Here is a 21,319-nt window from a genome sequence, read left to right as displayed (position 1 = left end):
TACCCGCACCAACAAGGTCAATAACTCTGCTGATCCGAGGATCATTTCTTTGCTCTTCCGCCCAATCCTGCTGTGATACCTGTGGTAGAGTGCTAGATCCAGGCAGCAGATCAGCCTGAGAGAACTCAGCTGGGATAGCGCCCACACCAATAGCAAGGCACCCTACTGTGACAGGTGAGTAACTGCCATCTCCGTCATCTAGAGCGTTATACAGCTCATGTCTCTCACAAATAGCTTTGACAGCTTCTTTGGGGAAGCTGTGTTCACCCCCTTCATCCACAAACCTTGAAATGAACTGCCTCACTCTGTCATCCTCGACTTGAGTAGTGAGATCAGTTCCATCTGAATCATGTGGCCGTCTGGATAATCCGTCGGCATCAGCGTTTCTTTTGCCAGCTCTGTACTGTATGCTAAAGTTGAAGTTCGACAAGGCGGCAAGCCACCTGTGTCCCGCAGCATCGAGCTTGGCTGATGTCAGAACATAGGTCAGAGGATTGTTGTCCGTCATGACCGTGAATTCTGCACCGTACAGGTAATCAAAAAATTTGTCAGTGACAGCCCATTTGAGTGCTAGAAACTCAAGTTTGTGAGTCGGGTAACGCCGCTCACAGTTTGACAAGCCTCGACTCGCGTAGGCAATTACCCTCATCTTACCGTCTTGCTCCTGATATAAAGCTGCCCCTAGCCCATGCAGGCTGGCATCTGTGTGCAAGACATATGGCTTCCTGGAATCGGCGAAGCCAAGCACTGGGGCTGTTGTCAGCTTCTCAATGAGTGTCTTGAAAGCTTCCTCACAGTCTGAGGTCCACCGCTCATTGAAAGGCCGTTTGAGGTCAGAGTTTGAACATAGCTTTGGACCTTTGGACTTCTTCCGGGGCGGAAGGTAACCAGCAGTTAAAGCATTTAGCGGTTTTGCAATCTTTGCATAATCCTTGACAAACCTCCTATAATACCCTGTAAATCCTAAAAAGGATTTCAATTCAGGCCAGGTTGTCAGAAGGGCAATTTTTCCAGGGTCAGTTTCAAATCCATTCTCTGAGACAACATGACCCAAATATTTGACTGACTTCCTGAAGAAATGACATTTCTCAGGTGACAACTTTAGCCCAAACTCTTTTAACCGGTTCAAGACATGCATGAGGCGGCGTTCATGTTCCTCAACAGTGTCAGCGAACACAATGAGGTCATCAAGGAAGACCACGACTTCCTTGAGATTGAGGGAGCCCATGCATTTTTCCATGACTCTTTGGAAAGTTGAAGGGGCGTTTGTGACTCCTTGGGGCATCCTGTTAAATTCCCAGAAGCCCATGGGTGTGACAAAAGCCGTTTTGTGTTTGTCCTCTTCATCTACCTCTACTTGATAGTAGCCTGATTTCAGATCCATCACGGAAAACCATTTGGACCCTGTGAGAGCAGCAAAGGTTTCCTCTATGTTCGGCAGGGCATACGCATCCTTTATGGTCTGGTTGTTCAACTTTCTGTAGTCGACACATAAACGGATGGCACCGTTCTTCTTCTTTACAACAACTATTGGTGAGGCAAAAGGGCTTTCTGACTCCCTTATGATGCCAGCATCCAAGAGTTCCTGTAGATGAAGCCTCACAGCTTCATAATCGGACGGGTGAATGGGCCTTGCCCTCTGCTTGTAAGGTGTTGGATCAGAGAGGCGAATTTTATGTTTGACTGCTGTGGTATGACCATAGTCAAGATCGCCTCTTGCAAACACTTCAGGAATAGAGTTCAGTTTTTGCGTGATCCGCTCTTTCCATTCCTCGGAAAGTGGAGAACCAGTGAAGTCGAAGGTTATTTTGCCTGTGTTGTTTGTGGTACCTGTAGTTGAAATTTTAGCAGTACCGTTGGGGGATCGTGTTGCCTGATTCTCTTCAGGTTTACCCGAAGGTGTGGATAAAGGAAAAAGAGCTAGAGGGATGGAAAGTTCTGCTATGCTATGTTTTGGGGGAACTGTTATGTTGTGGGCAGTCTCATTTTTTAGCAAAATGGGGACTTTGAAGTGTGTTTGCTGAGGGCTGGACATAACATAGCTACAAAAAGACAACCCACTCGGTAGATTGGAGTGAGTGGACGGTTCCACTAAGAAAGGAGCTCCCTTGTTTGTGGGCACCTTCCTCACATAGCCACTCAAAACCTTTTTCTCACCAGCTGGAATTACAATGGCTTTCTTACATTGTAACTTTACTGTCCTCACCACGTCGCTGTTTTGTTTAGCCTGACACGTGTTGTAAATGTTGCGAATAAGAGGTATGTTGGTGCCTAACAGAGCAGGAAACTCTGCATTGGACTTGCAATCTGGGACAACGAGAGCTAAAGTGCTAACATGCTCAGCTCTACCCGTGAAATTTTCTGGGAACTGCACATTAATTTCAACATAGCCCAGGTAAGGCACTTTTTGACCTCCTGCACCCTCCACTTCAAGAATGTCTCTAAGAGGCAGGATCGGCAGGGAAGACAGGTAAGTATCATGAAAAGACTTGGAAACTGTAGTAACCTGTGACCCAGAGTCAATGATTGCTTGACATTGGACCTTTTCAATGCTAACGACAGCAACTGACCTTGGCCCTACTAAGCCATTTAGGAGCTCCTCCTCAAAAGTGTGCATATGTTCACATTTGACTCGCTTTTCTTTGTGTCTTATCTTGGGACTCTCACCAATCTCTGTGGCTCCAGTAGGTCCCATTACTGGGAGCCCGTCCAGTTTAAAGGTAAACTATGTTTTGCACGCCACTCATCTTGCCTTGCTTTTAATTCTTTGTATTTTCGGTCAACAGCAGCTTTGTTTATCTGGTTTTCACACACTTTGGCTATGTGGCCATCTTTACCACATCGGAAGCAGAACCAAGCCCTAGGCTGAGATTTGTGTGTTACCTGATGAGCTTGTGCCTCAATTCTAGGTGCATGCACATCTGATTCATCAGTTGACGCTGATTCTGACATTTTAACACATTTCCTCTGTTTCTTAGGTTTGGTGCTGAGCTGCAGCTTCAGTTCAGCAAGCTGCTTCTTTAAGTTCTCTGTCTCAGAGATATATGCTTGGAGGACGCTTGAATTTGGATCTCCACAAGGAGATGTATCTGGCAAGTAAAGCACATTTGTTGTGACCTTTTGCTTTGGGACCCCAAAATGCCGGTGCATTCGATCCAACTTAGCTGCCCTTCTATCCTCTTCTGACCACAACTGTAGCAGCAGCTCTGCAAAACCAGCATCTTTCTCCGACCTCAGTTCCAACTGCATGGTGAGATCATGGTCCCAACAGCCACGTTTAAACTGTTTCAGCAAATGATGATTTGCTGCTGACTGACTTACTCCATTTTTCTTCACAGCGGTGTTAAGCAACACCTGCAACCTCTGCAAATACTCTGAGGCCCTCTCACCAGAGTTTTGATAAGTGTTCAAGAACCTGGCAAAAATCTCATCACCGTCCTCTACCAAACCATAAGCAGAGTCCAGCAACTTCACATATTCTCCGGGAAGAGCTGAGGAACCTAGCTGTCTAACAACATCAGAGGCTGGAGGGAGCAGACTTTCTAATATTTTCCTCTGCTGGACATCCAATGAGGCTCCATCTTGGAACATTAAATCCACATGGAGACACCATGTTTCAAAATCAACCTCTCCAGGAGGCTTGGGCGCCCTACCAGAGAAGGGGCGCAACCACCGAGATGAGCTCTGAGAGGTGGAAGAATCATTTTTGATCACATGCTCAACCACAATTCGCTGCACATCAGGTGGATTTAGCTCATCATCTCTCAGTTTCAGAGATTCAAACTTTTTCATCTTCTTCTGCACTGCAGGTTGAGCTATTTTCTTATCTGTTTTAGTGCTAGGTGGCGAGAGGATGGTCTTTGAAAGGACAGCTTTTCTGACCCTAGAGTTGCGTATGAGAGGTGTAGTGCTGTGTTCAGAGTGAACACTCTCATCAGAGGACTCGCTGCCACTGCTTAAAGCGAGAAGTGTGCCTGTGCGAAGGGCTACAGTCTGACTTGTGTATCCATAAGTGCATTAACACTATCTACCTGCCATGTCACTGTGGGATTGTTCACATTTGTGATCTCAAGAGGAAGACTTAACTCAAATATTGCCATCGGGATGTCTGAATCAAACTCTACGATAGCTGTGTCTTTTTTCACTGCAGCTGAAAGCCGCACTACTTTGATTACAGTCCCATATGTTCTTAACGAAGCTATGATGTCAGCATCAGTGTCAGTTTCGATAAGACCGATTACACAGATGGACCGTTCAACAACAATACCATACATTTGTTCAATATCCATGTTTGTTTTGACTCTACACACACAAAAATGCTACAAAATGAACCTCCAGTGGCAGATCACATGGAAACATGTAAAATGTGCCTTCAAACTTAGAACCTTTGTCCACCTCCTATTTATCCTCCTGGCTGGCTCGCCACAGAAATTGACGATGTAACACTTCCACCTTTAACCCTTATGAGACAGGGATGACAGAGTGCTTCTCTCAACTTGGACCAGATCAGAAAAATTAGGTTCTCTCTCGGAGGACAAATGAACGTGGACAGAGATTTGGAAAAGGTAACACATAGAAGGAAAATTTATTAGCACTGTAACAAGTTAAAAAAAAACAAGGCTTCAGTAACGACTGAATTTCTCACTGTATAAAAAAATACTACCAATTGGTAAACTTCTTGAAAAGAAACTGGGCCCAAAAAAAAATAATTAAATAAAACAAACAGTCAAAAGTCGGGTCAATGTCAAATGTCTCTGTGTAAAATGTTCACAGGTCTCTCTGTGTAAAATGTTCACAAGTCTCTCTGTGTAAAATGTTCACAGGTCTCTCTCTCTCTCTACCCGGGTAGTTTAATTTCCTTTTTTTTTTTCTTATCTGGAATATTGCGATGGGCGTCCCCTTTCCTCAGACGAACAGCACAACAGGCCGCTGGCGTCACACCCTCCCTGCGTGCAACCCCACGTCCCGCCTCTCCACTCGCTGATTCTCCCTCTGGCTCGCCATCTTCAGAATCCACCCAAAATGGGGGGGTGGGAAAAAACCAACCTGCATAAAGCAGTAATTGATACATCCCTTCTTAAAGAAAACCAATATATTCCTTTTTTCTATCTATATTCTTAAATCTGTCAAACTGTACAGTATGTTTTCTCCATTCGTAAATCGATGAACATAAGTTATTCAACGTCAGTGTAGCTGCACATTAAAAGTTGTTTTTTTACAGCCTATACACCACAATGTGTACGGATTTGTGTCATCTTACCCATCACATAGTGCACATAGTGTGAGAAAATAAACACATCAAGTCCACATTATGCATCATTTGAGTTTACCTCATATAATTTACTGAACTACACACACTGCATGTGTAGCCAAGGACACAGCAATAGTTAAACTTGCACAAAAAAATATCAGAACAAACAGAACAAAATTGAACCACCACTGAACATAATACAATAAATCTGGCTCCGATTGGTTTTGGTTTTTTTCCTCTTTCCATCACAGAAACCTTTTGAATTCAAATATTTCTTTCATATGTGCCAAAGAATAAGTAACAATATAGTCAAAATGGCGGCGACTAGCATATTAGCCTACGCTGAAAGAACTCACTCACCGGAGCTTTTCCACTTGACAATATACCGATCTGACGAGGCGATGTCCGTCAAAGCGGCTCACTCTCAAAATGAAAATCTTCAAACACTCGAAACACCATTCAAAAGAAAGTATAGTTCCACTGTTTATCCTGGACTTAACAGGCAGTAGAGCGAACGACACCCTTCCTCTCCGCCGTGTGTGCTCTGATCAGCCTAATTACCAGAAAAAAAGTAAACACGGAAAAGAAAAAAACGGGAGAACACAACGTTGCTGTCAGCATAGATGTGGGTGTATGCGCACCCTGCTGGCAAAAAATAAGAATTGCCTGAGGTTTTCACTAAACACTTAGGAACAGGAAAAATCCGGAGGTTTTCCTTATTAGTGCAACTAATGGGCGTTACAATTGTCACATACATGTAGTGAAATTTAATGTCTGCATTTAACTCATCACACACACACCAGGGCAGCATGGTGGCGTAGTGGTTAGCACTGCTGCCTCACAGTTAGAATACCATCTGGAAGGCCTGGGTTCGATTCCACCTTGGCCCAGGCCTCTCCCTCTCTCTGTGTAGAGTTTGCATGTTCTCCCCGTGCTTGCGTGGGTTTCCTCCGGGTACTCCGGTTTCCTCCCACATTCCAAAGACATGCACTTCCTGGGGTTAGGTTAATTGGCTAATCTAAATTGCCCATAGGTGTGAATAAGAGCATGAATGTGAGTGTGAAAGGTCGTTTGTCCCTCTGTGTTGGCCCTGCAACAGGCTGGCGACCTGTTCAGGGTGTACCCTGCCTCTCGCCCTATTACAGCTGGGATAGGCTCCAGCCCCCCCCGCGACCCTTAACAGGATGTGTGGAAGCGAATGGATGGATGGACACACACACCACAACATGTGGAGCAGGGGACAGGTAGAAAGCACCCAGGGAGCAACTGGGGGGTTAAGGGCCTTGCTCAAGGGCCCACAGTGGTGTACTCAGAGTGGAAACAAGCAGCACTTCAGCTTCAATATTCCAACACCAGTGTCAGTGCTGGTCCAAGGGTGCTCTGGGTCACAAACCACACTCTTTTCCTCTAGGCCACCACTCCCCCAAATATGTTATAGTAAGGCAGAAATATGAAATATGTTGTAGTAAAGCAGAGGCTAACAGTATGCAAATCTGATCTGGGATAAAGCTGGTTCTGTTTTGTAAGGAGTTGTCTTGCTGTGGTTGATCCCAAGGACAAAACTCCCAAACACAAGCTAAGCAACTTAGTATATGCTGTGCAATGCAGTCAGCAGTGCTCAGACCTCTACATTGGAGAAACCAAACAGCAGCTTCACAAATGCATGGCACAACAAAGAAGACTCACATGCACCTAAAGGATAAAGAACACTCTTCCAAGGATGCCAGTGTTCACATTTTGGACAAAGAAAACAGATGATTTGAAAGAGGAGTTAAAGAAGCCATCTATGTCCACTGTGAATGACCATCAGCGAACAGTGGATTACAACACCAGCTGTCACCCTAAACCACTGATTGTAATGACTCACGCCTTTTTGTCACACCTTGGCGCATGTGATTGTGCACATAAACATTACTGGGTCAACGACCATTTCCAGGGGACAATCCCCAGTAGGGTTTAAATACCTGGGACTCGCCACCATTTTTTTTTTTTACAACTAAAGCCTTTCAAATGAGAGGTGAACATGTCTACACAGCTCTAGAGTCCAGTGCTGGTGTGCTTTACACCTCTATGTAATTAGGGGTCCCTTCTTCTCCTCTGAGTCTATTGTTGCTCCTTTTCCCAGATTTGGCATTCTGAATGTATCTGCTTTAATTATGTAGCTAGGGAATCAAATGTGTGAGAGCCTTTCATATGTCTGAACTTACACAGCAACATTAAACCTCAGGGGTGTTTAGGGGAACAAGCACTCTGAGACACAGAGAGAGGGGGAGTCATCATCTACCCTCTAAATTTGCACCAATGGTTTCATGTTGCAAAGGTTGCTGGGAGCCAGGTCTCGTTTGCATTGTTGACAACAGCCGAAATGTGACGAGGTATTCTACGCAGCTTATGTGTTTGTGACTATGGGTTGCTCTGCTTGGGTGTGTGTTATGTGCTGGAGTGTGCTTGATTCCTGCAATAGAGAGTGCGTAGCTGTTCATAGTCTGAGGGCCTTATTCGTTTTTTTTTTTTTTTTCTATTATGGGGATAAACAGTATCATTGCCTCCCTGTGTCTATGCTTGCTTTTCCATTAATTTTACCATTAAGGTGCATATTCAGTGTACCAGCTTGTTTTCTTTATCTCATTTTGTCCTTTTACATTTAAAAGCTTCAGTTTGTGGTTTTGAGATATTGAGTTCAACATTTTCACAACATCAACAGGAAAACTGATAAGGAAGTTATTTTATTGAACAGCAACCAGGAAGAAGAGTGATACAAAACTCTATCATGAGGTTTGGTTTCTCTGGGATGCCATCAAACCTTGAAGGGTTTCTTTTCTTTGTTTTTTGTTTTTGTTTGTTTGTTGTTATTTGTTTGTTTTTGCTTTTTTGGGGTTTTTTTTTTAGTACTATGTATAGTACTAAAAAAAAATAGACAGAAAATGATGGTTTTCTAATGTTATGGACTTTATTAGAACCTTTGGGTTATTAACTCAGATTTGTTCTTTTTGTTGTTCTGCTTTGTTTTGCTTCGTTTTAGGCTGCGCCTGAAGCCAGAAAAAATGCAAAAAGAAAAAAGAAGATTCAAGGACAGCAGACAGAAAGACTGAAGGAAGAAAGAAGAGTGGGAGAGAAAACAGGAGGTAGCAGCAATGACACAAAGGCTGATTCTCTGGGTTGAAAGAGCTTTAGCTGGCATGTAAATCTGTGTCAAGATTATTTTAAAGGTCCATTTTTTTCCAACAGCAGTCCTTGCAATAACACAGCCAAGGTAGGACATGAGAAAGACAAGGACAGAGAGCAGACATAGAGGAAGGAGGCTTAGGCTAATTAGTGATGGGATGAAATAAAACAGAGGAGAACTAGAGGTTGGAAGAACACAGAATGTGCACAAAAAGATGGAGGACAAGGAGGGAATGAAAAAATGAAAGTGAAGCTGAACCACTGGGAATGAGCTCTATGTGGCCATTAAAGAGAATCTAATGTATGGAACCAAAACTGCTCAGTGCTGAATAAACACAAAACATATTAAGATAACAACATGACTTAAAAATCTGAAATTGTTTGTTTTTCTCACAAACGCACTTCACATTGCCATTTTTTTTTTAAACCGGCTAGAAGCTGTTCCGGTAAATACACACAGTATATATAGTATTCCATGTAAAATAGGCATTAGATTCAACATTAGAAAATACAAACCTTTGAACAAATGTCAACCTGCAAGTCTTTAAATGACTATAGTATAAAAATAAGGATATTTTATTAAGGTTTTGTAAAAACTCACTCCAGGGCATCAAATACTTCTGCTGGTGAGATAATCACAAGGAATTGGTGTCTTGATGCACCAGGAAAAATGGATGCCGGGAGATAATGGTCACCTTTTAAAGAGTTACAACATCTGCATTTAGAGATTGGATAGGCAGTGCTGGTTCAAATCACAACTTTTTCACTCAGGAAACTGTGGTTTATATCCCATGTGGCACTTTACTTTGGTTTGTTTTATTAGTTGATTTGTTTCATTTGCACTCACACTTTTTACTTTCACTTTATCTTACTGGTTAGGTTTAAGCACCAAGAATGCTTGGTTAGATTTAGGAAAACATAATAGTCTTGGTTAAAACCCTCAGAACATTCAGTTTTATTAAATGACAACAACAGTCACCTCAAGGCGCTCTCTCTCTCTCTCCCTCTCTCTGTCTCTGTATACATATATATATATATATATATATATATATATATATATATATATATACATAAGGAGAATAAAACAACTGGGCAGTTTCTAAAGCAGTTATGGTGAGGATGACACATTTACCTGACGATGGAGGGAGACCAGTAACAAAGTCCACTGCAATGTGGCACCAGAGGCGTCCAGGAGTTGGAAGGGGGCGGATCAGGCCAGCTGGCAGAAAACTGAAGGACTTATTCTGGGCACAGGAGGCATAGGTAGAAATACAAGGTGCCGTTTACACGAGACCGTTTCCACTGGAAACGGTGTCGTTTTGATGCGTTTCGGCCTTGCGTTTACACGATAGCGTTTCAGAAACGATCCGCGTTTACACGAGGACACGTGAAACGATGAAAACGATGTAGTTCCCATGCCAGGCCACAAGTTGGCGTTGGTTTTCTTTTTGCAAAGTTTTTTTACGCATGACGCGCATGCGTGGAGGGATTCAGTAGGAAGCGCGGCAAATTGTTCATTATTTACAAAATGGCCGGTGTGAGAGGTTTCGTGTGGACAGATGATGAAGTGGAGTTGCTGCTCCACACAACCCTAAATTACAAAACCTCAAAATCACAAGAAAATGTAGACTGGGAATCGTGCTACTCAAGGTACGCTGACATCCACGCTGAATACCTTGAGCATTATCCTGCTAATGGGACGGCAGATGGCAAAGACTTTCCGCACGACCGCAGCGCAATAACGAAGGCCCAGGTAACCGGCAAGCTGAAAGCGGTAAGGATGAAGTACAGGCAGGCAGTGGATTCGGGGCGTCGTAGTGGTCATGGACGTGTTGTGCTCCTGTTTTTTGAACTCTGTGAGCAAATATGGGGCGGATCGCCAGCCACTAGCACCCTGGAAGTAGGTCTCGAAACCGCCGATTTAGAAGACAGTGGGGCGGACAGCACAGCTTCGAGTTCACGGAGCTCTACGCCCTTGCCAGCCATGAGCTACGCTCCCATGGATGACCCAGGTGCCTCCCCAGTTCAGCTGGATGTGTCACAAGCCCGTCGGGCTGAGCTTGAAGTACGTATTAGTAAACAGTGCTAAACGGTGTAATTGCTGTTTGTTTTAAAAAATGCTTAGATGTGTACATCTGTGCCGTATTTACAAATAATATAACATCTGCTTTATTTTTTAAGGCAAAGCTGTCCAACCATAGGAAAGACAGACTGAAGCGGAAAATGCACTCTGACCCAGCAGTTCTGGAAGAGCTCCAGCTAAAGAGGAGGATGATCGACCTACTAGAGGAGTCAGAGAGACGCAACTCAGAGAGACTGGATAAAATTTCAGAAAATATTTGCAATATAACCTCAACGATTAGAGATGGCTTTACACTTCTTGGGCAACTAATGACCCAGCAGCAACAGCCATACAGTTTTGCACAGGGGCACATGGGACGATATGCACAAGGGCCATTTGCACACACCCAACAGCATTTTTTCAGCGGCCCTGCCAGTGCACAGGCACATAGGGCCCCAACACAGCACAACTCTCAGCACAACTCTCAGCACGGGGACTTTCTGGACTTGTGACAGACTTTGGAGTTTACTTCATGTACATAAATGGGACATGCAGATGGTGTGTAAAAAGCACACCATCTTTTGTAAAGCCACTTTGTACTTGCTCTTTTAACCTTTTTACTATTTATGCATGTATAGCACTATTAGTGATTTTGGTATTGACATTTTATTTTCCTCAATAAAAGCATGAAAATGGCACTTTCAAACGGTTATTTGTTTACAAACATCACTCAAAAATTACACACAACTTTTTTTTTTCCCCAAAGCAACATCAACATACTGCTGTCTAAAACTATCAGTACCTACATAAGCAGTTTTCCATTTACATTGATTACACAAGTAATCACAGGACGGCAGCTCCAAATTACATGCAGTGTGAAACTGTACATGACAGAAACAGAATCATGGATCGAGGTACTTTGTGACAATTCTTCTCACACGTTTCCCAGCACTTTCATTGCAGTCCGTCACATATCTATTATTCTGTGTGCGAGGCTGCCAGTCGTGGTCGATATCTATGGCGTTACGCACACATTGTGCATCCACAGTCTCTTGTGCGGCCTCGCAGTAATTGTGTAGGACAAAACATGCGTAAATCACATGGGGCAAGTCCTTTAGGTTAATGTCCATTGGTCGCCTGAGTGCTGCAAATCGGGCCTTGAGTCTGCCAAAGGCACACTCTATAACCATTCGCGCTCGACACAAACAAAGTCCAAAATACTGTTCCTGTGCAGTTGAACCACCGTTTGAGTATTCCTTCATGAGGTACGGCAATAAAGGGTAAGCGGGGTCCCCCAGAAGAAAAATTGGAACCGGTTCCTCATCATCAACAATTTGCTTTGCTAGGGCAGGGATTTTACCAGTCTTGAAATAAGTGTTTATTTTTGAGTTCGCAAAGACGCGGGCATCGTGCACACTTCCAGGCCACTTGATAACAACGTCCATGAATCTGTATTTATAATCACAGACCGCTTGAACATTTAGGGAATAATTACCTTTCCTGTTAATGTAGTCTGTGGAGTTAGCTGATGGTTGTTTAATGCCGATGTGTGTTCCGTCGATGGCTCCCAAACACTGCGGCATACCGTGAGCATCTTGGAATCCGTTTACGAGCCTTTGTGCCTCTGGTTCGGTGAACGGCAGCTGTATGTATTTTGGTCCGAGGTGAACAGAGATGGCGTGGCAGGTTTGCCTGATAATTATCGACACAGTTGCCCGTGACAAACCGAAAGCATTGGCCGTTTTCCGCAGTCTGCCCTCATCACTTAAGTAATAAATTGTACACGCCACCTTTGTGAGTGCATCCACCGGCGCTCTCATGGTTGTATTTTCACCATCGATGTAAGGGCGAAGTTCCTCGCACAGGGCTACAAGAGATGTTTTGGACATTCGAAAATTTTCCCTCCATTCATCGCCATCGACCACATCAGCCACAAAGTTATCCCACCATTTGCTTGTCCTCCCAGGCCGCTTCCAGAAGCGCCTTCTTGCTGCCCTTCGTCGCCGAACACGCCCGCTCAGAACCTGACGCATGATAGAAATGCGTCTCCGTTGATCCACATGATGGTGTAGCAAATGTACATTTTGTTGAAGAAGGGCTGCTAAGTTTAAAAGACTGAGCAGCACAAGAAGCACTCGTGAATCCGCCATAGCGAGTATTGTTTACCAATTTGCGCGTGCGCGAAAAACTTTGGCCGTCGCAACCAGAGTGCGCATGTGCGAGTCGAGCGTTTTCAAATCACCCCGGTTTCAAGTGTTTACACGAGAACGCAAGCCGGTGCGTTTCTGAAACGCTCCACTCTGGACCCCGTTTCCAAAACACATCGTTTTCACTCTGTTGTCGTGTAAACAGAAGGGCGAAACGCATCAAAAGGACACCGTTGTCGTGTAAACGCAAGGCCGAAACGCATCAAAACGACACCGTTTCAAAATGAAAACGGTCTCGTGTAAACGGCACCTAATCCCTCACATCCCTCCTTAGCATTGGCCAATTAAAAAACATGCTTTGAAGAAGTGTAATAGTGCGACCCCTACCAGGGTGGCAGGAGAATTTAGGGGCATTGGCCCAGTGTAGAGGGAACAAAGAGACAATTAGGTTGCCTGTTACCTGGATCATCCTCATCCTTCTGGGCATTCTGAACCAGCGATTTGATCTCTCAGGCGAGTGAGCCAACGATGCAGGAGGGAGGAAGTGTTCAGGTGGTGAGTCTGAGGAAGAGAACTGATGAGAGAGAGTGTCCGGTTTGATGTTATGGGAGCTGAGTCTGTAAGTGAGTGTGAAAAACAAGGCCCACCTGGCTTGTCGTGTGTTGAGCCTTTAAGCAGCTTTCAGGTAGGGAAGTTTTTTGGGATCAGTCCACACCACGAACGGTTGCTCTGCACCATCCATCCAGTGATGCCATGTTTCTAGTGCCAGCTTAACCACCAGGAGTTTGCAGTCTCCAACATTATAGTTTTGTTCTGCATACAAAAGAAGTATAAAGCACAGGGATGAAGTTTACCTTCTTTTTGCTGTGACAACATGGCTCGTCCTCCAGCATCAGACACGTCCACTTCATCTATGAATTGTTTGGAAGTATCACCCTGGATAAGGATTGGTGCAGAGGCAAAACGTTCCTTAAGTGCAGCAAAAGCCATTTTAGCTAAAATGTCCCACTGGAAAGGAACCGTAGCAGAGGTGAGAGAAGTTAATGGTAGAGCTATCTTACTGTAATACCAAATGAAACAGTGATAAATGTTGGAAAACCCCAGGAACCGCTGGAGGTCTTTCCGGATCGCTGGGACAGGCCACTCAGCCATTTGTCCCTCCTGAATAATATAGCCAAGGAAAGAGGTAGAGTCAACATGAAAGGCACATTTCTCACCTTTGCATAAAGTTTATTCTCCAGTAGACAGAATCTGGGACAAGATGAGGATGTCATCTAGATAAATAAAAATAAAGCAGTTAAGGTAGTCACGAAGGACATCATTAACATTAACAAAAGGTTGATAGAAGATGGCGGCAAGTGCAGAAGCAGCGGCCCTTCGTGACCCTGATAATATGGTATTTATAAGTTTTTCTGATTGTTTTCCTTAGTATATTTTTCTTTGCACACTGTGGGTCGTGGGAAACATAATTTCAGTTGTCTGCCTGTCTTGTACACTCAGCAGCAATTAACAATAAAAGTTGAGCTGAGTTGAGTAACTGGTGCCTGAAAAACTACGGGTGCATTAGTGAGGCCAAAAGGCATGACCAGGTATTCAAAATGGCCTACGTGAGTATTGAAAGCCATTTTTCATTCATCTCCCTCCTTAATCCAAACCAGATGAAAAGCATTACGTAAATCCAGTTTGGTGATGATGGAGGTGCCTTGCAAGAGTTCAAAAGCAGATGTTAACAGGGGAAGAGGATATTTGTTTTTAATCGCAATTTTGTTCAACCCTTGAAAATTGATGGGTTATTCAACGGATGGTCGAATTATTCCCACAGCCAGGGAGTTGGTAATGTATTTCTCATGGCAACCCTCTTCGGGCTTTGAAAGGTTGTATAGATGGCTGGTGGGAAGAGGCGCACTGGGGAACAGGTCAACAGCACAGTCATATGGGTGATGACAGAGCCAAATCCTTTTGGAATACCTCTGCAGGGTCATGGTACACCTGGGGAGCAGATGATAAATCGGGTTATTCTAAAGAAACTGGTGGAGAAATAGGGGAGCTGGGAGGAGAAGCAGACTTCAGACAAAACTGATGACACAAGTTACTCCAGCTTGTGATGACATTACTTTTAGATTCTATTTGTGTTGTGTTTCTCGAGCCAGGGGTGTCTTAAGACCAGAGAGTTGGATTAGATCTGAGTGGTTACCTGAGAGAGAGAGAGAGGGATACCAACTGGGTGTGATGGGTGATTTCAGGTAGGTGGGTTCCATCCAAACCGGTAACCTGCAGAGGTTCGGGTAATAATTCCAGAGGAATATCCAAATCCTTGGCTAAGTTGTAATCCCAAAAGTTCTGTTCAGCACTGGAGTCAACAAGCGTCTGAATGGAGCAGGAAACTGCCTGAGAAGAAATTTTAGCTGGCAACAGAAATCTTGGTAGGGAGCAATTATTTACTTTGCCCAACAGCACACATCCTCTTTAGCTCTTCTCTCAACCCTTGGTATTTATCGAGCTTCTCGTGTTCCTTCTTTTGATGTTTGCATCACTTGGTATTGCTAGATGTATCACTACGGCTTTCTTCCTCTGCTTGTCCACCACTACTATGTCCAGTTGGTTAGCCATCACAAGTTTGTCTGTCTTTATCTGGATGACTTGCAGGATCTTAGCTCTGTCAATCTTGACCACGTATCCCATTTTGACTTATTTTGACTTCCACATCATACTCAGCACAGATGCTCCTGTATACTATGCCGGCCACTTGGTTATGGCATTCCATATATGCCCTGCTTGCTAGCATTTTGCACCCTGCTGTTATGTGCTGGATTGGCTCAGGGGCATCTCTGCACAGCCTGCACCTGGGCTCCTGCCTTGTGTGGTAGACCCCAGCCTCTATCGAATTTGTGCTTAGAGCTTGTTCCTGTGCTGTGCTTTGTCCAGGCATCAGTAGGATTTGCCAATATCAGCCACTTCTTCTGTCTGCTGGTGGTACATGCCATGCAGAGGCCTGTTCTTCCATGATGTACTAGTGGCTCTTTGTTGTTTCATCCAGGATAGTGGTTCTGGCACTCACTAGTTCTCAGCGTCCTTCCTTCCCCTTAGCCCACAGTCTCAGGGTGCTGGATTGGTAAGGAGCTGTCTTGTCTTGATGTCAGAGGCTTCCATCTCGTTGTTTGGCCAGCTTATTATCCCAGCAGCCCATATATATATATATATATATATATATATATATATATATATATATATATATATATAGGGGTGGGACTCGATTAAAAAAATTAATCGAATTAATTACAAGCTTTGTAATTAATTAATCGAAATTAATCGCATTTTAATCGCATTTCAATATTTGACATGAGAAATATTAATTTAAGTTTAGTTGATGAATGAATCAATATACATGAGCTTAAACTTCAAAATGTTGTTTATTTTCCCACCAGTCTACTACACAGACCAATGAAGGGTGGAAGTACTCCTGTGATAAGCAAACACCTGAAACTAAAGTTAAGCATCATAACTGGATAGTTTTATTCAACATTAATGTCTCACTTGTTATAGTTGGAAATTAATCATTCTCTCAGCTGTATTCCTTGATGTTGAAATGTGTTATGCTTGTTTTAACAGCTTATTTTGAATTAAAGACTTAAAATTAAACCACAAAAAGGAGAAAAAGTTCGTTCTCCGTTTAACCAGCTGTTTTTACACAGCTGTGCTTCGCACTCACGGTTGCTAGGCGACATGAGCTACGCAGAGGTGACGGCAGCTGATATGAAGGCTAGCCGCTCACTTCCGGCCTTTGTGGTGTTCGTGGGCTGCGAAAGACGTGGGCCGGGTCCTTCGCAGGATGCGGCCCCTAATTTGGACATTGTGCATCGATATAATCTGTATGCCTGGAACTCGTGCACTGAGAAACGTTCCACGGTGCAAAGTGCGATTAAAATGCGTTAAAATTTTTAACGCATTAATTTCCCCATAATTAATTAATCGAAATTAACGCGTTAAAGTCCCACCCCTAATATATATATATGTATGTGTATATGTATATATATATATATATATATATATATATATATATATATATATATATATATATATGTGTGTGTGTGTGTGTGTGTGTGTGTGTGTGTGTGTGTGTATATACAGGATTATAGTGACTGACAGTGATCCTTATGACTAAAGTCAGTTTCTTAAATGTGCTGTTTTATACTGACTTCATCTATCATTGATATCACATGCTGTCAAAATCTAATTCACTGTGTCGCAGGGACAGAATGGAAAGGCTTATTCACAGAAGTGGAAGTACATGATCCTTGTAAGTGCATATACTGCATGTATAACCACTTGGTTTAACAAATACAGTTTGTGATACCAATCACAGAAGGTTCAGCAGCCTATTATAAAATGTTTCTGTCTCTGAATTCAGTCTAGTATTTCTCCCTAAACAAATAAAAGAAAACTCCTATTTACTGTTATCATTTACAGTGATCCATGAACAAAAGTCTGTATCTCTTCAATGTTAGATTCAACTCATTGTCATTGTGCACACAACAAAACGAGCATTTCAGATCACTTCTCCAGAGACAAGCATCTGCGGTCATGCAGCCAGTGACCGGCACTACCGTTAGGCAATGTAGTTTAAGTGTCTCACCCAAGGACACAACGCAGCGCAGGAACAGGGGCTCGAACCAGCAACTCCCCGGCTGTAAGGCGAACACCTACCCACTGCACCACTGTCACGAGAGCAGTCGCTAATAAATTAACTGGAGTTAAACTTCTAAAGACCAACAAACGTGTCGAACTGTGGAGTTTAGATCAGTGGGCATAATTTACAAGCATCATTTCTACCACGTTACCAGCTCTGGTCCAAAAATGCCTCTAAAGGTCCACACATAACAAACACTGTGCAATATGCAGTGTGAAGTTATAGGTGTACCAGTGCGTGTTTTTTTTTTTTTTTTTTTTGTGAAGGAAGACACCGAAAACAGTTTAATTTAAAAATCAAAACATTTAATATATTAAAGAATCAGGAGAATTACATGTACAAGGGCCATTTGGTTCAGGCAGACAGGCCCTCCCAGCTGCTGCCTGTACTCCCCTCCCCAGAAGAGCGAAGCCTCTAAGCTAGACATAACAATTTTATACTACAAGCACTATCAATTCAAAAACAGATGGAGAGAGCCGTGGTTTAGACTTGGCCTTCTCAGATTGGTTCGTTCAGTGGTTGGTTTCGGTATCATGGCATAAAAGCTTCCATTAAAGAAACACACACCTTCCTCCTTCACATTTCCTAATCATGACATGGCAGTTTTATTCTCCTTAGCAAAAGGGAGCGGTGACCTACACACTCCCTTCCCGCCTTACACACAGATGTACATGTTTTGGCAAAACCTTTAAGGATATGATAAAACATATTCTTCTCCGAGATCGGGAAGGCCATAAATAAGATAAACATATGTCCCAAAGGCTGTGAAGTTAGTCTGGCGACCACCTGTCTCCCATCTATCTGCTCTCTGTCTAATGTATTTATTTAATTGTCTTTTATTTGCTTCAGCCACTGCTTATTAATTAATTTGCTGGAGTATACTTTTATACATTTGTCATTTTATTCATTGAGTAAAAAATAAACCCCAACAATCCCACTCAAACACAGTAAAATCAGATCTGTGCCCTTATTTAAGAACTTGAACATCTCAGATTTCGTCATGTTGTGTTGGTGTGTGTTGTAATAGCAAGCTGATGCAACACAATAAAACAAGTGAAAGTGAAGAAGCTACGAGACGCTGAACTCTGCTGCTTCTCTCCTTATGTGGCCTGCCATTGTCTTTCAAGTTGTGGAAGACAGGAAAAAGCACTCAAAAGCACAAGTGTGTGAGTGTAGGGCACGGAGAAAGAGCACACACACACACACACACACACACACACACACACACAAACACACAGCACAGCACAACTCAGTTTAATTATCCAGGAATGAAATGAACTGTAGAGCAGAGCAACTGTGAGGATAGCACATATGTGGATGTGGCTGTATCTGCGTGCAGTGAGTCTTTGCATGTGTGTGTGTGTGTGTGTGTGTGTGTGTGTGTGTGTGTGTGTGTGTGTGTGTGTGTGTGTGTGTGTGCGCGCGCGTGCATGCTGTTGTTAGAGAAAGGTTAGCATTAGGGTTAGAGATGCTGCCTGCCTTTGGTTCCATTCTATCTCAAAATGATCCCAAACTGCTTCAGTAATGTTGAGGTCCAGGCTCTGGGGAGGCCAATCCATGACTGATTGTGTTTTTTCTGTCCAGGTATGCTTTCACTGCATTGGCAGTGTGTTTGGGATCATTGTCAAGCTGAAAAAAAAAAGCTGTTGCTAATCACTAACTTTCCAGGTGGTATAGAGTATTTCACCAGCTCTTATTATGGCAGCCACATATTTCCCAGGTCACTTCATTCAGTTAGGAACCTTCCTAAGCAAATTTTAGTATTTGCAAATTTTAGTATTTGTTGGCTTCTTTCTTTTTTATTCATTCATTTTTTCGCATTGATTTCGTTTACCTTTTTTTGAACAACGCAGTTTTCGTCCTGGTCATGGAACGCTGGACCAGATCTTTATCCTCTTAAAGATATTCAAGTGTGCGGTCTGCCCGTCAGGTAGTCATGGATCCATGCTGTCTTGGGGGTGTCCACCAGCATGTCCTCCAACTTGGCCTTGAGCAGGCTGAGCTGGACGGAGTTGAATGTGCTGGACTATAGTGTTTGGTTTGTCCAGGAAGGAGTATGCCTTCTGCAGCAGATATATGATTGCATCATGGAGGTGTAGATTTCCATCAGGGAGGGGAGAGGGCAGCCAAAAATCCTTTGTGTTGTCCTGACTACCCTCTGAAGCCTCCCCCCTGTCTGCGTCGGACGGACAGACGGACCTGTTTTGATGTTTTTTCTCCTTCTTTTCCTGCTGGACAACACCCCATAAATAAATTCAAATAGTTATTTATCACATTATGCTTGAGTTTGTTAGGAAATTGGTCCACCTTTATGAATTTTATTACAAAAAATGACAGATGGACCCTCAAGAACATTGTAGGAACAAAGTTTTGCTTATTTCAATTTTATCACCAAATGCATCACAGTCTAGAAAGTTGGTTCCGTTCATCTGGATGTGACATTTTCAGTTGCAATAAGTACAGAAGGCCTCTCTAAATGAAAACAGGATTGGAAGGTACTCACGTTACTCAGTAAGGACAACAACATCATTCCAGAGTAATATAGTGTATGTGGATAAGTGCCAAGAGGACTGTCTTGAATTATACATCAGGGAAACCAAACAACATCTGGCTAAGTGGATGGCAGAAGAGCTGCCTTGTCAGGCCAGGACTCCACAGTCTTTATACTTACAGGCAAGTGGCCACGCTTTCAATGATGAGGATGTATACATGCTGGACACGGAGGAACACTGGTTTTGAACGGGGCGTCAAAGAGGCCATTTACCTGAAAAGGGAATGACTATCTCTGAACTGAGGAGGGGGCATAGAGGTACATCTTTCACCATCTTAATGCTGTGATTGCAGCCATTCTCCTACTCTTTGTCAGTGGTACTCATGGCCACTGATCGATGGTGATAACAATTTGCACATTAATGATCATGAAACTGAACTCACAGCCCATTGTTAGGCAATGGCGCTAGTTTCAGTCATTATGCAAATGTACTTTTTATAAGGTTGGGAAGTTTCTTACCAGGACAATTGTAATGTCTTGATGCATGCTCAGTCTTTTAAAGAAAATTTTTACAAAGTCTAAAATTTTAAAACTCTTCTTTTTTTTAATGGCAGTGTTACTCCCTGTCCTAGGGGAAAGCAGAGCACAACACAAACACAACTCCCCTGCTGTGTTTTGGCACATAGGCTGACAAGTGTAGACTCAAAAAATACAGAAGGTTAAACTACAGTACCAGTCAAAGGTTTGGACACACTCACCCATTCATAGGTGAGTGTGTCCAACTTTTGACTGGCACTGAACATTAATGATTAATTTAAAAGGCTAATAAACTCTGAAAGCCTCAAGATTGAATATTACCTTACATTCAGGCTAATGCAGTATATTCATTTAATACTGTTCCAAACAAAGAAAGCTAGAGTCGAGCTTTTCCTCTGGCTGTGGCATGAAGTGTCAGGATGAGCAGCTGAGGGAGTCTCAGAGGGGTAGCATCCTCTCAGTCTGTTCAAAGACTCAGCTAGTCACGCTCTCAACATGATTTGAAGATTATTTTTTACAGCATTTTCATACAAGCATTTCTTGCCAACAGGCTGTTGCTCTACATCTATATATAACATCTCTATCATCTTTCAGCGCCACAGGAGATTCATCTGGAGGTAGTGGTGGTTAGATGAGAGATACAGGAACAAGTGAAATTTTCAATTAACCTACTTTGATCATCCTCCGAAGTGTTTTTATTTTATTTTATTTTTTAGATGGGAGGAGATGTGGAGTCCTTCTGTGCATAACACTATGTGTCTTTTCCAATTTGCTGTTCTATTATCATGCAGGATCATCGCACACCCACTCCTCCACTGTGCTGGGATTAAGACAGCAGATTCCTTGCCACTGTCAGCCTGCACGGTGGATTAAGACCAAAGCAAACCCCAGGTTGTTGCTCTCATTTTCTCCTCTCTTAAGTTCCTTCACACTCGTTCTATCATAGCCTCCTTCTTTCGTAAATGAGCCTCTTCAAAAG

At 43.2% G+C, this 21,319-nt stretch overlaps 2 protein-coding genes across 2 annotated transcripts; one reads left to right on the top strand and one right to left on the bottom strand.

The window, feature by feature from the left end:
* Positions 1 to 9,941: 9,941 nt before the first annotated feature.
* LOC115787472 (uncharacterized) lies at positions 9,942 to 11,150 on the top strand. The gene is made up of 2 exons (XM_030740198.1): positions 9,942 to 10,481; positions 10,598 to 11,150. Exons 1-2 carry the CDS (start codon positions 9,945 to 9,947, stop codon positions 10,988 to 10,990), a joined length of 930 nt encoding a protein of 309 aa, XP_030596058.1. The 5' UTR covers positions 9,942 to 9,944; the 3' UTR covers positions 10,991 to 11,150.
* Positions 11,151 to 11,380: 230 nt separating this feature from the next.
* On the bottom strand, positions 11,381 to 12,511 carry LOC115786552 (putative nuclease HARBI1). The gene has a single exon (XM_030738743.1). It carries the CDS (start codon positions 12,509 to 12,511, stop codon positions 11,381 to 11,383), a length of 1,131 nt encoding a protein of 376 aa, XP_030594603.1.
* Between the last annotated feature and the right edge of the window lie 8,808 nt (positions 12,512 to 21,319).

Source organism: Archocentrus centrarchus, chromosome 10, assembly GCF_007364275.1.
Source record: "Archocentrus centrarchus isolate MPI-CPG fArcCen1 chromosome 10, fArcCen1, whole genome shotgun sequence".
Classification (NCBI taxonomy): Eukaryota; Metazoa; Chordata; class Actinopteri; order Cichliformes; family Cichlidae; genus Archocentrus; species Archocentrus centrarchus.
Note: the sequence above shows the minus strand (reverse complement) of the source record. Positions and strands in the feature narration are given on the sequence as shown.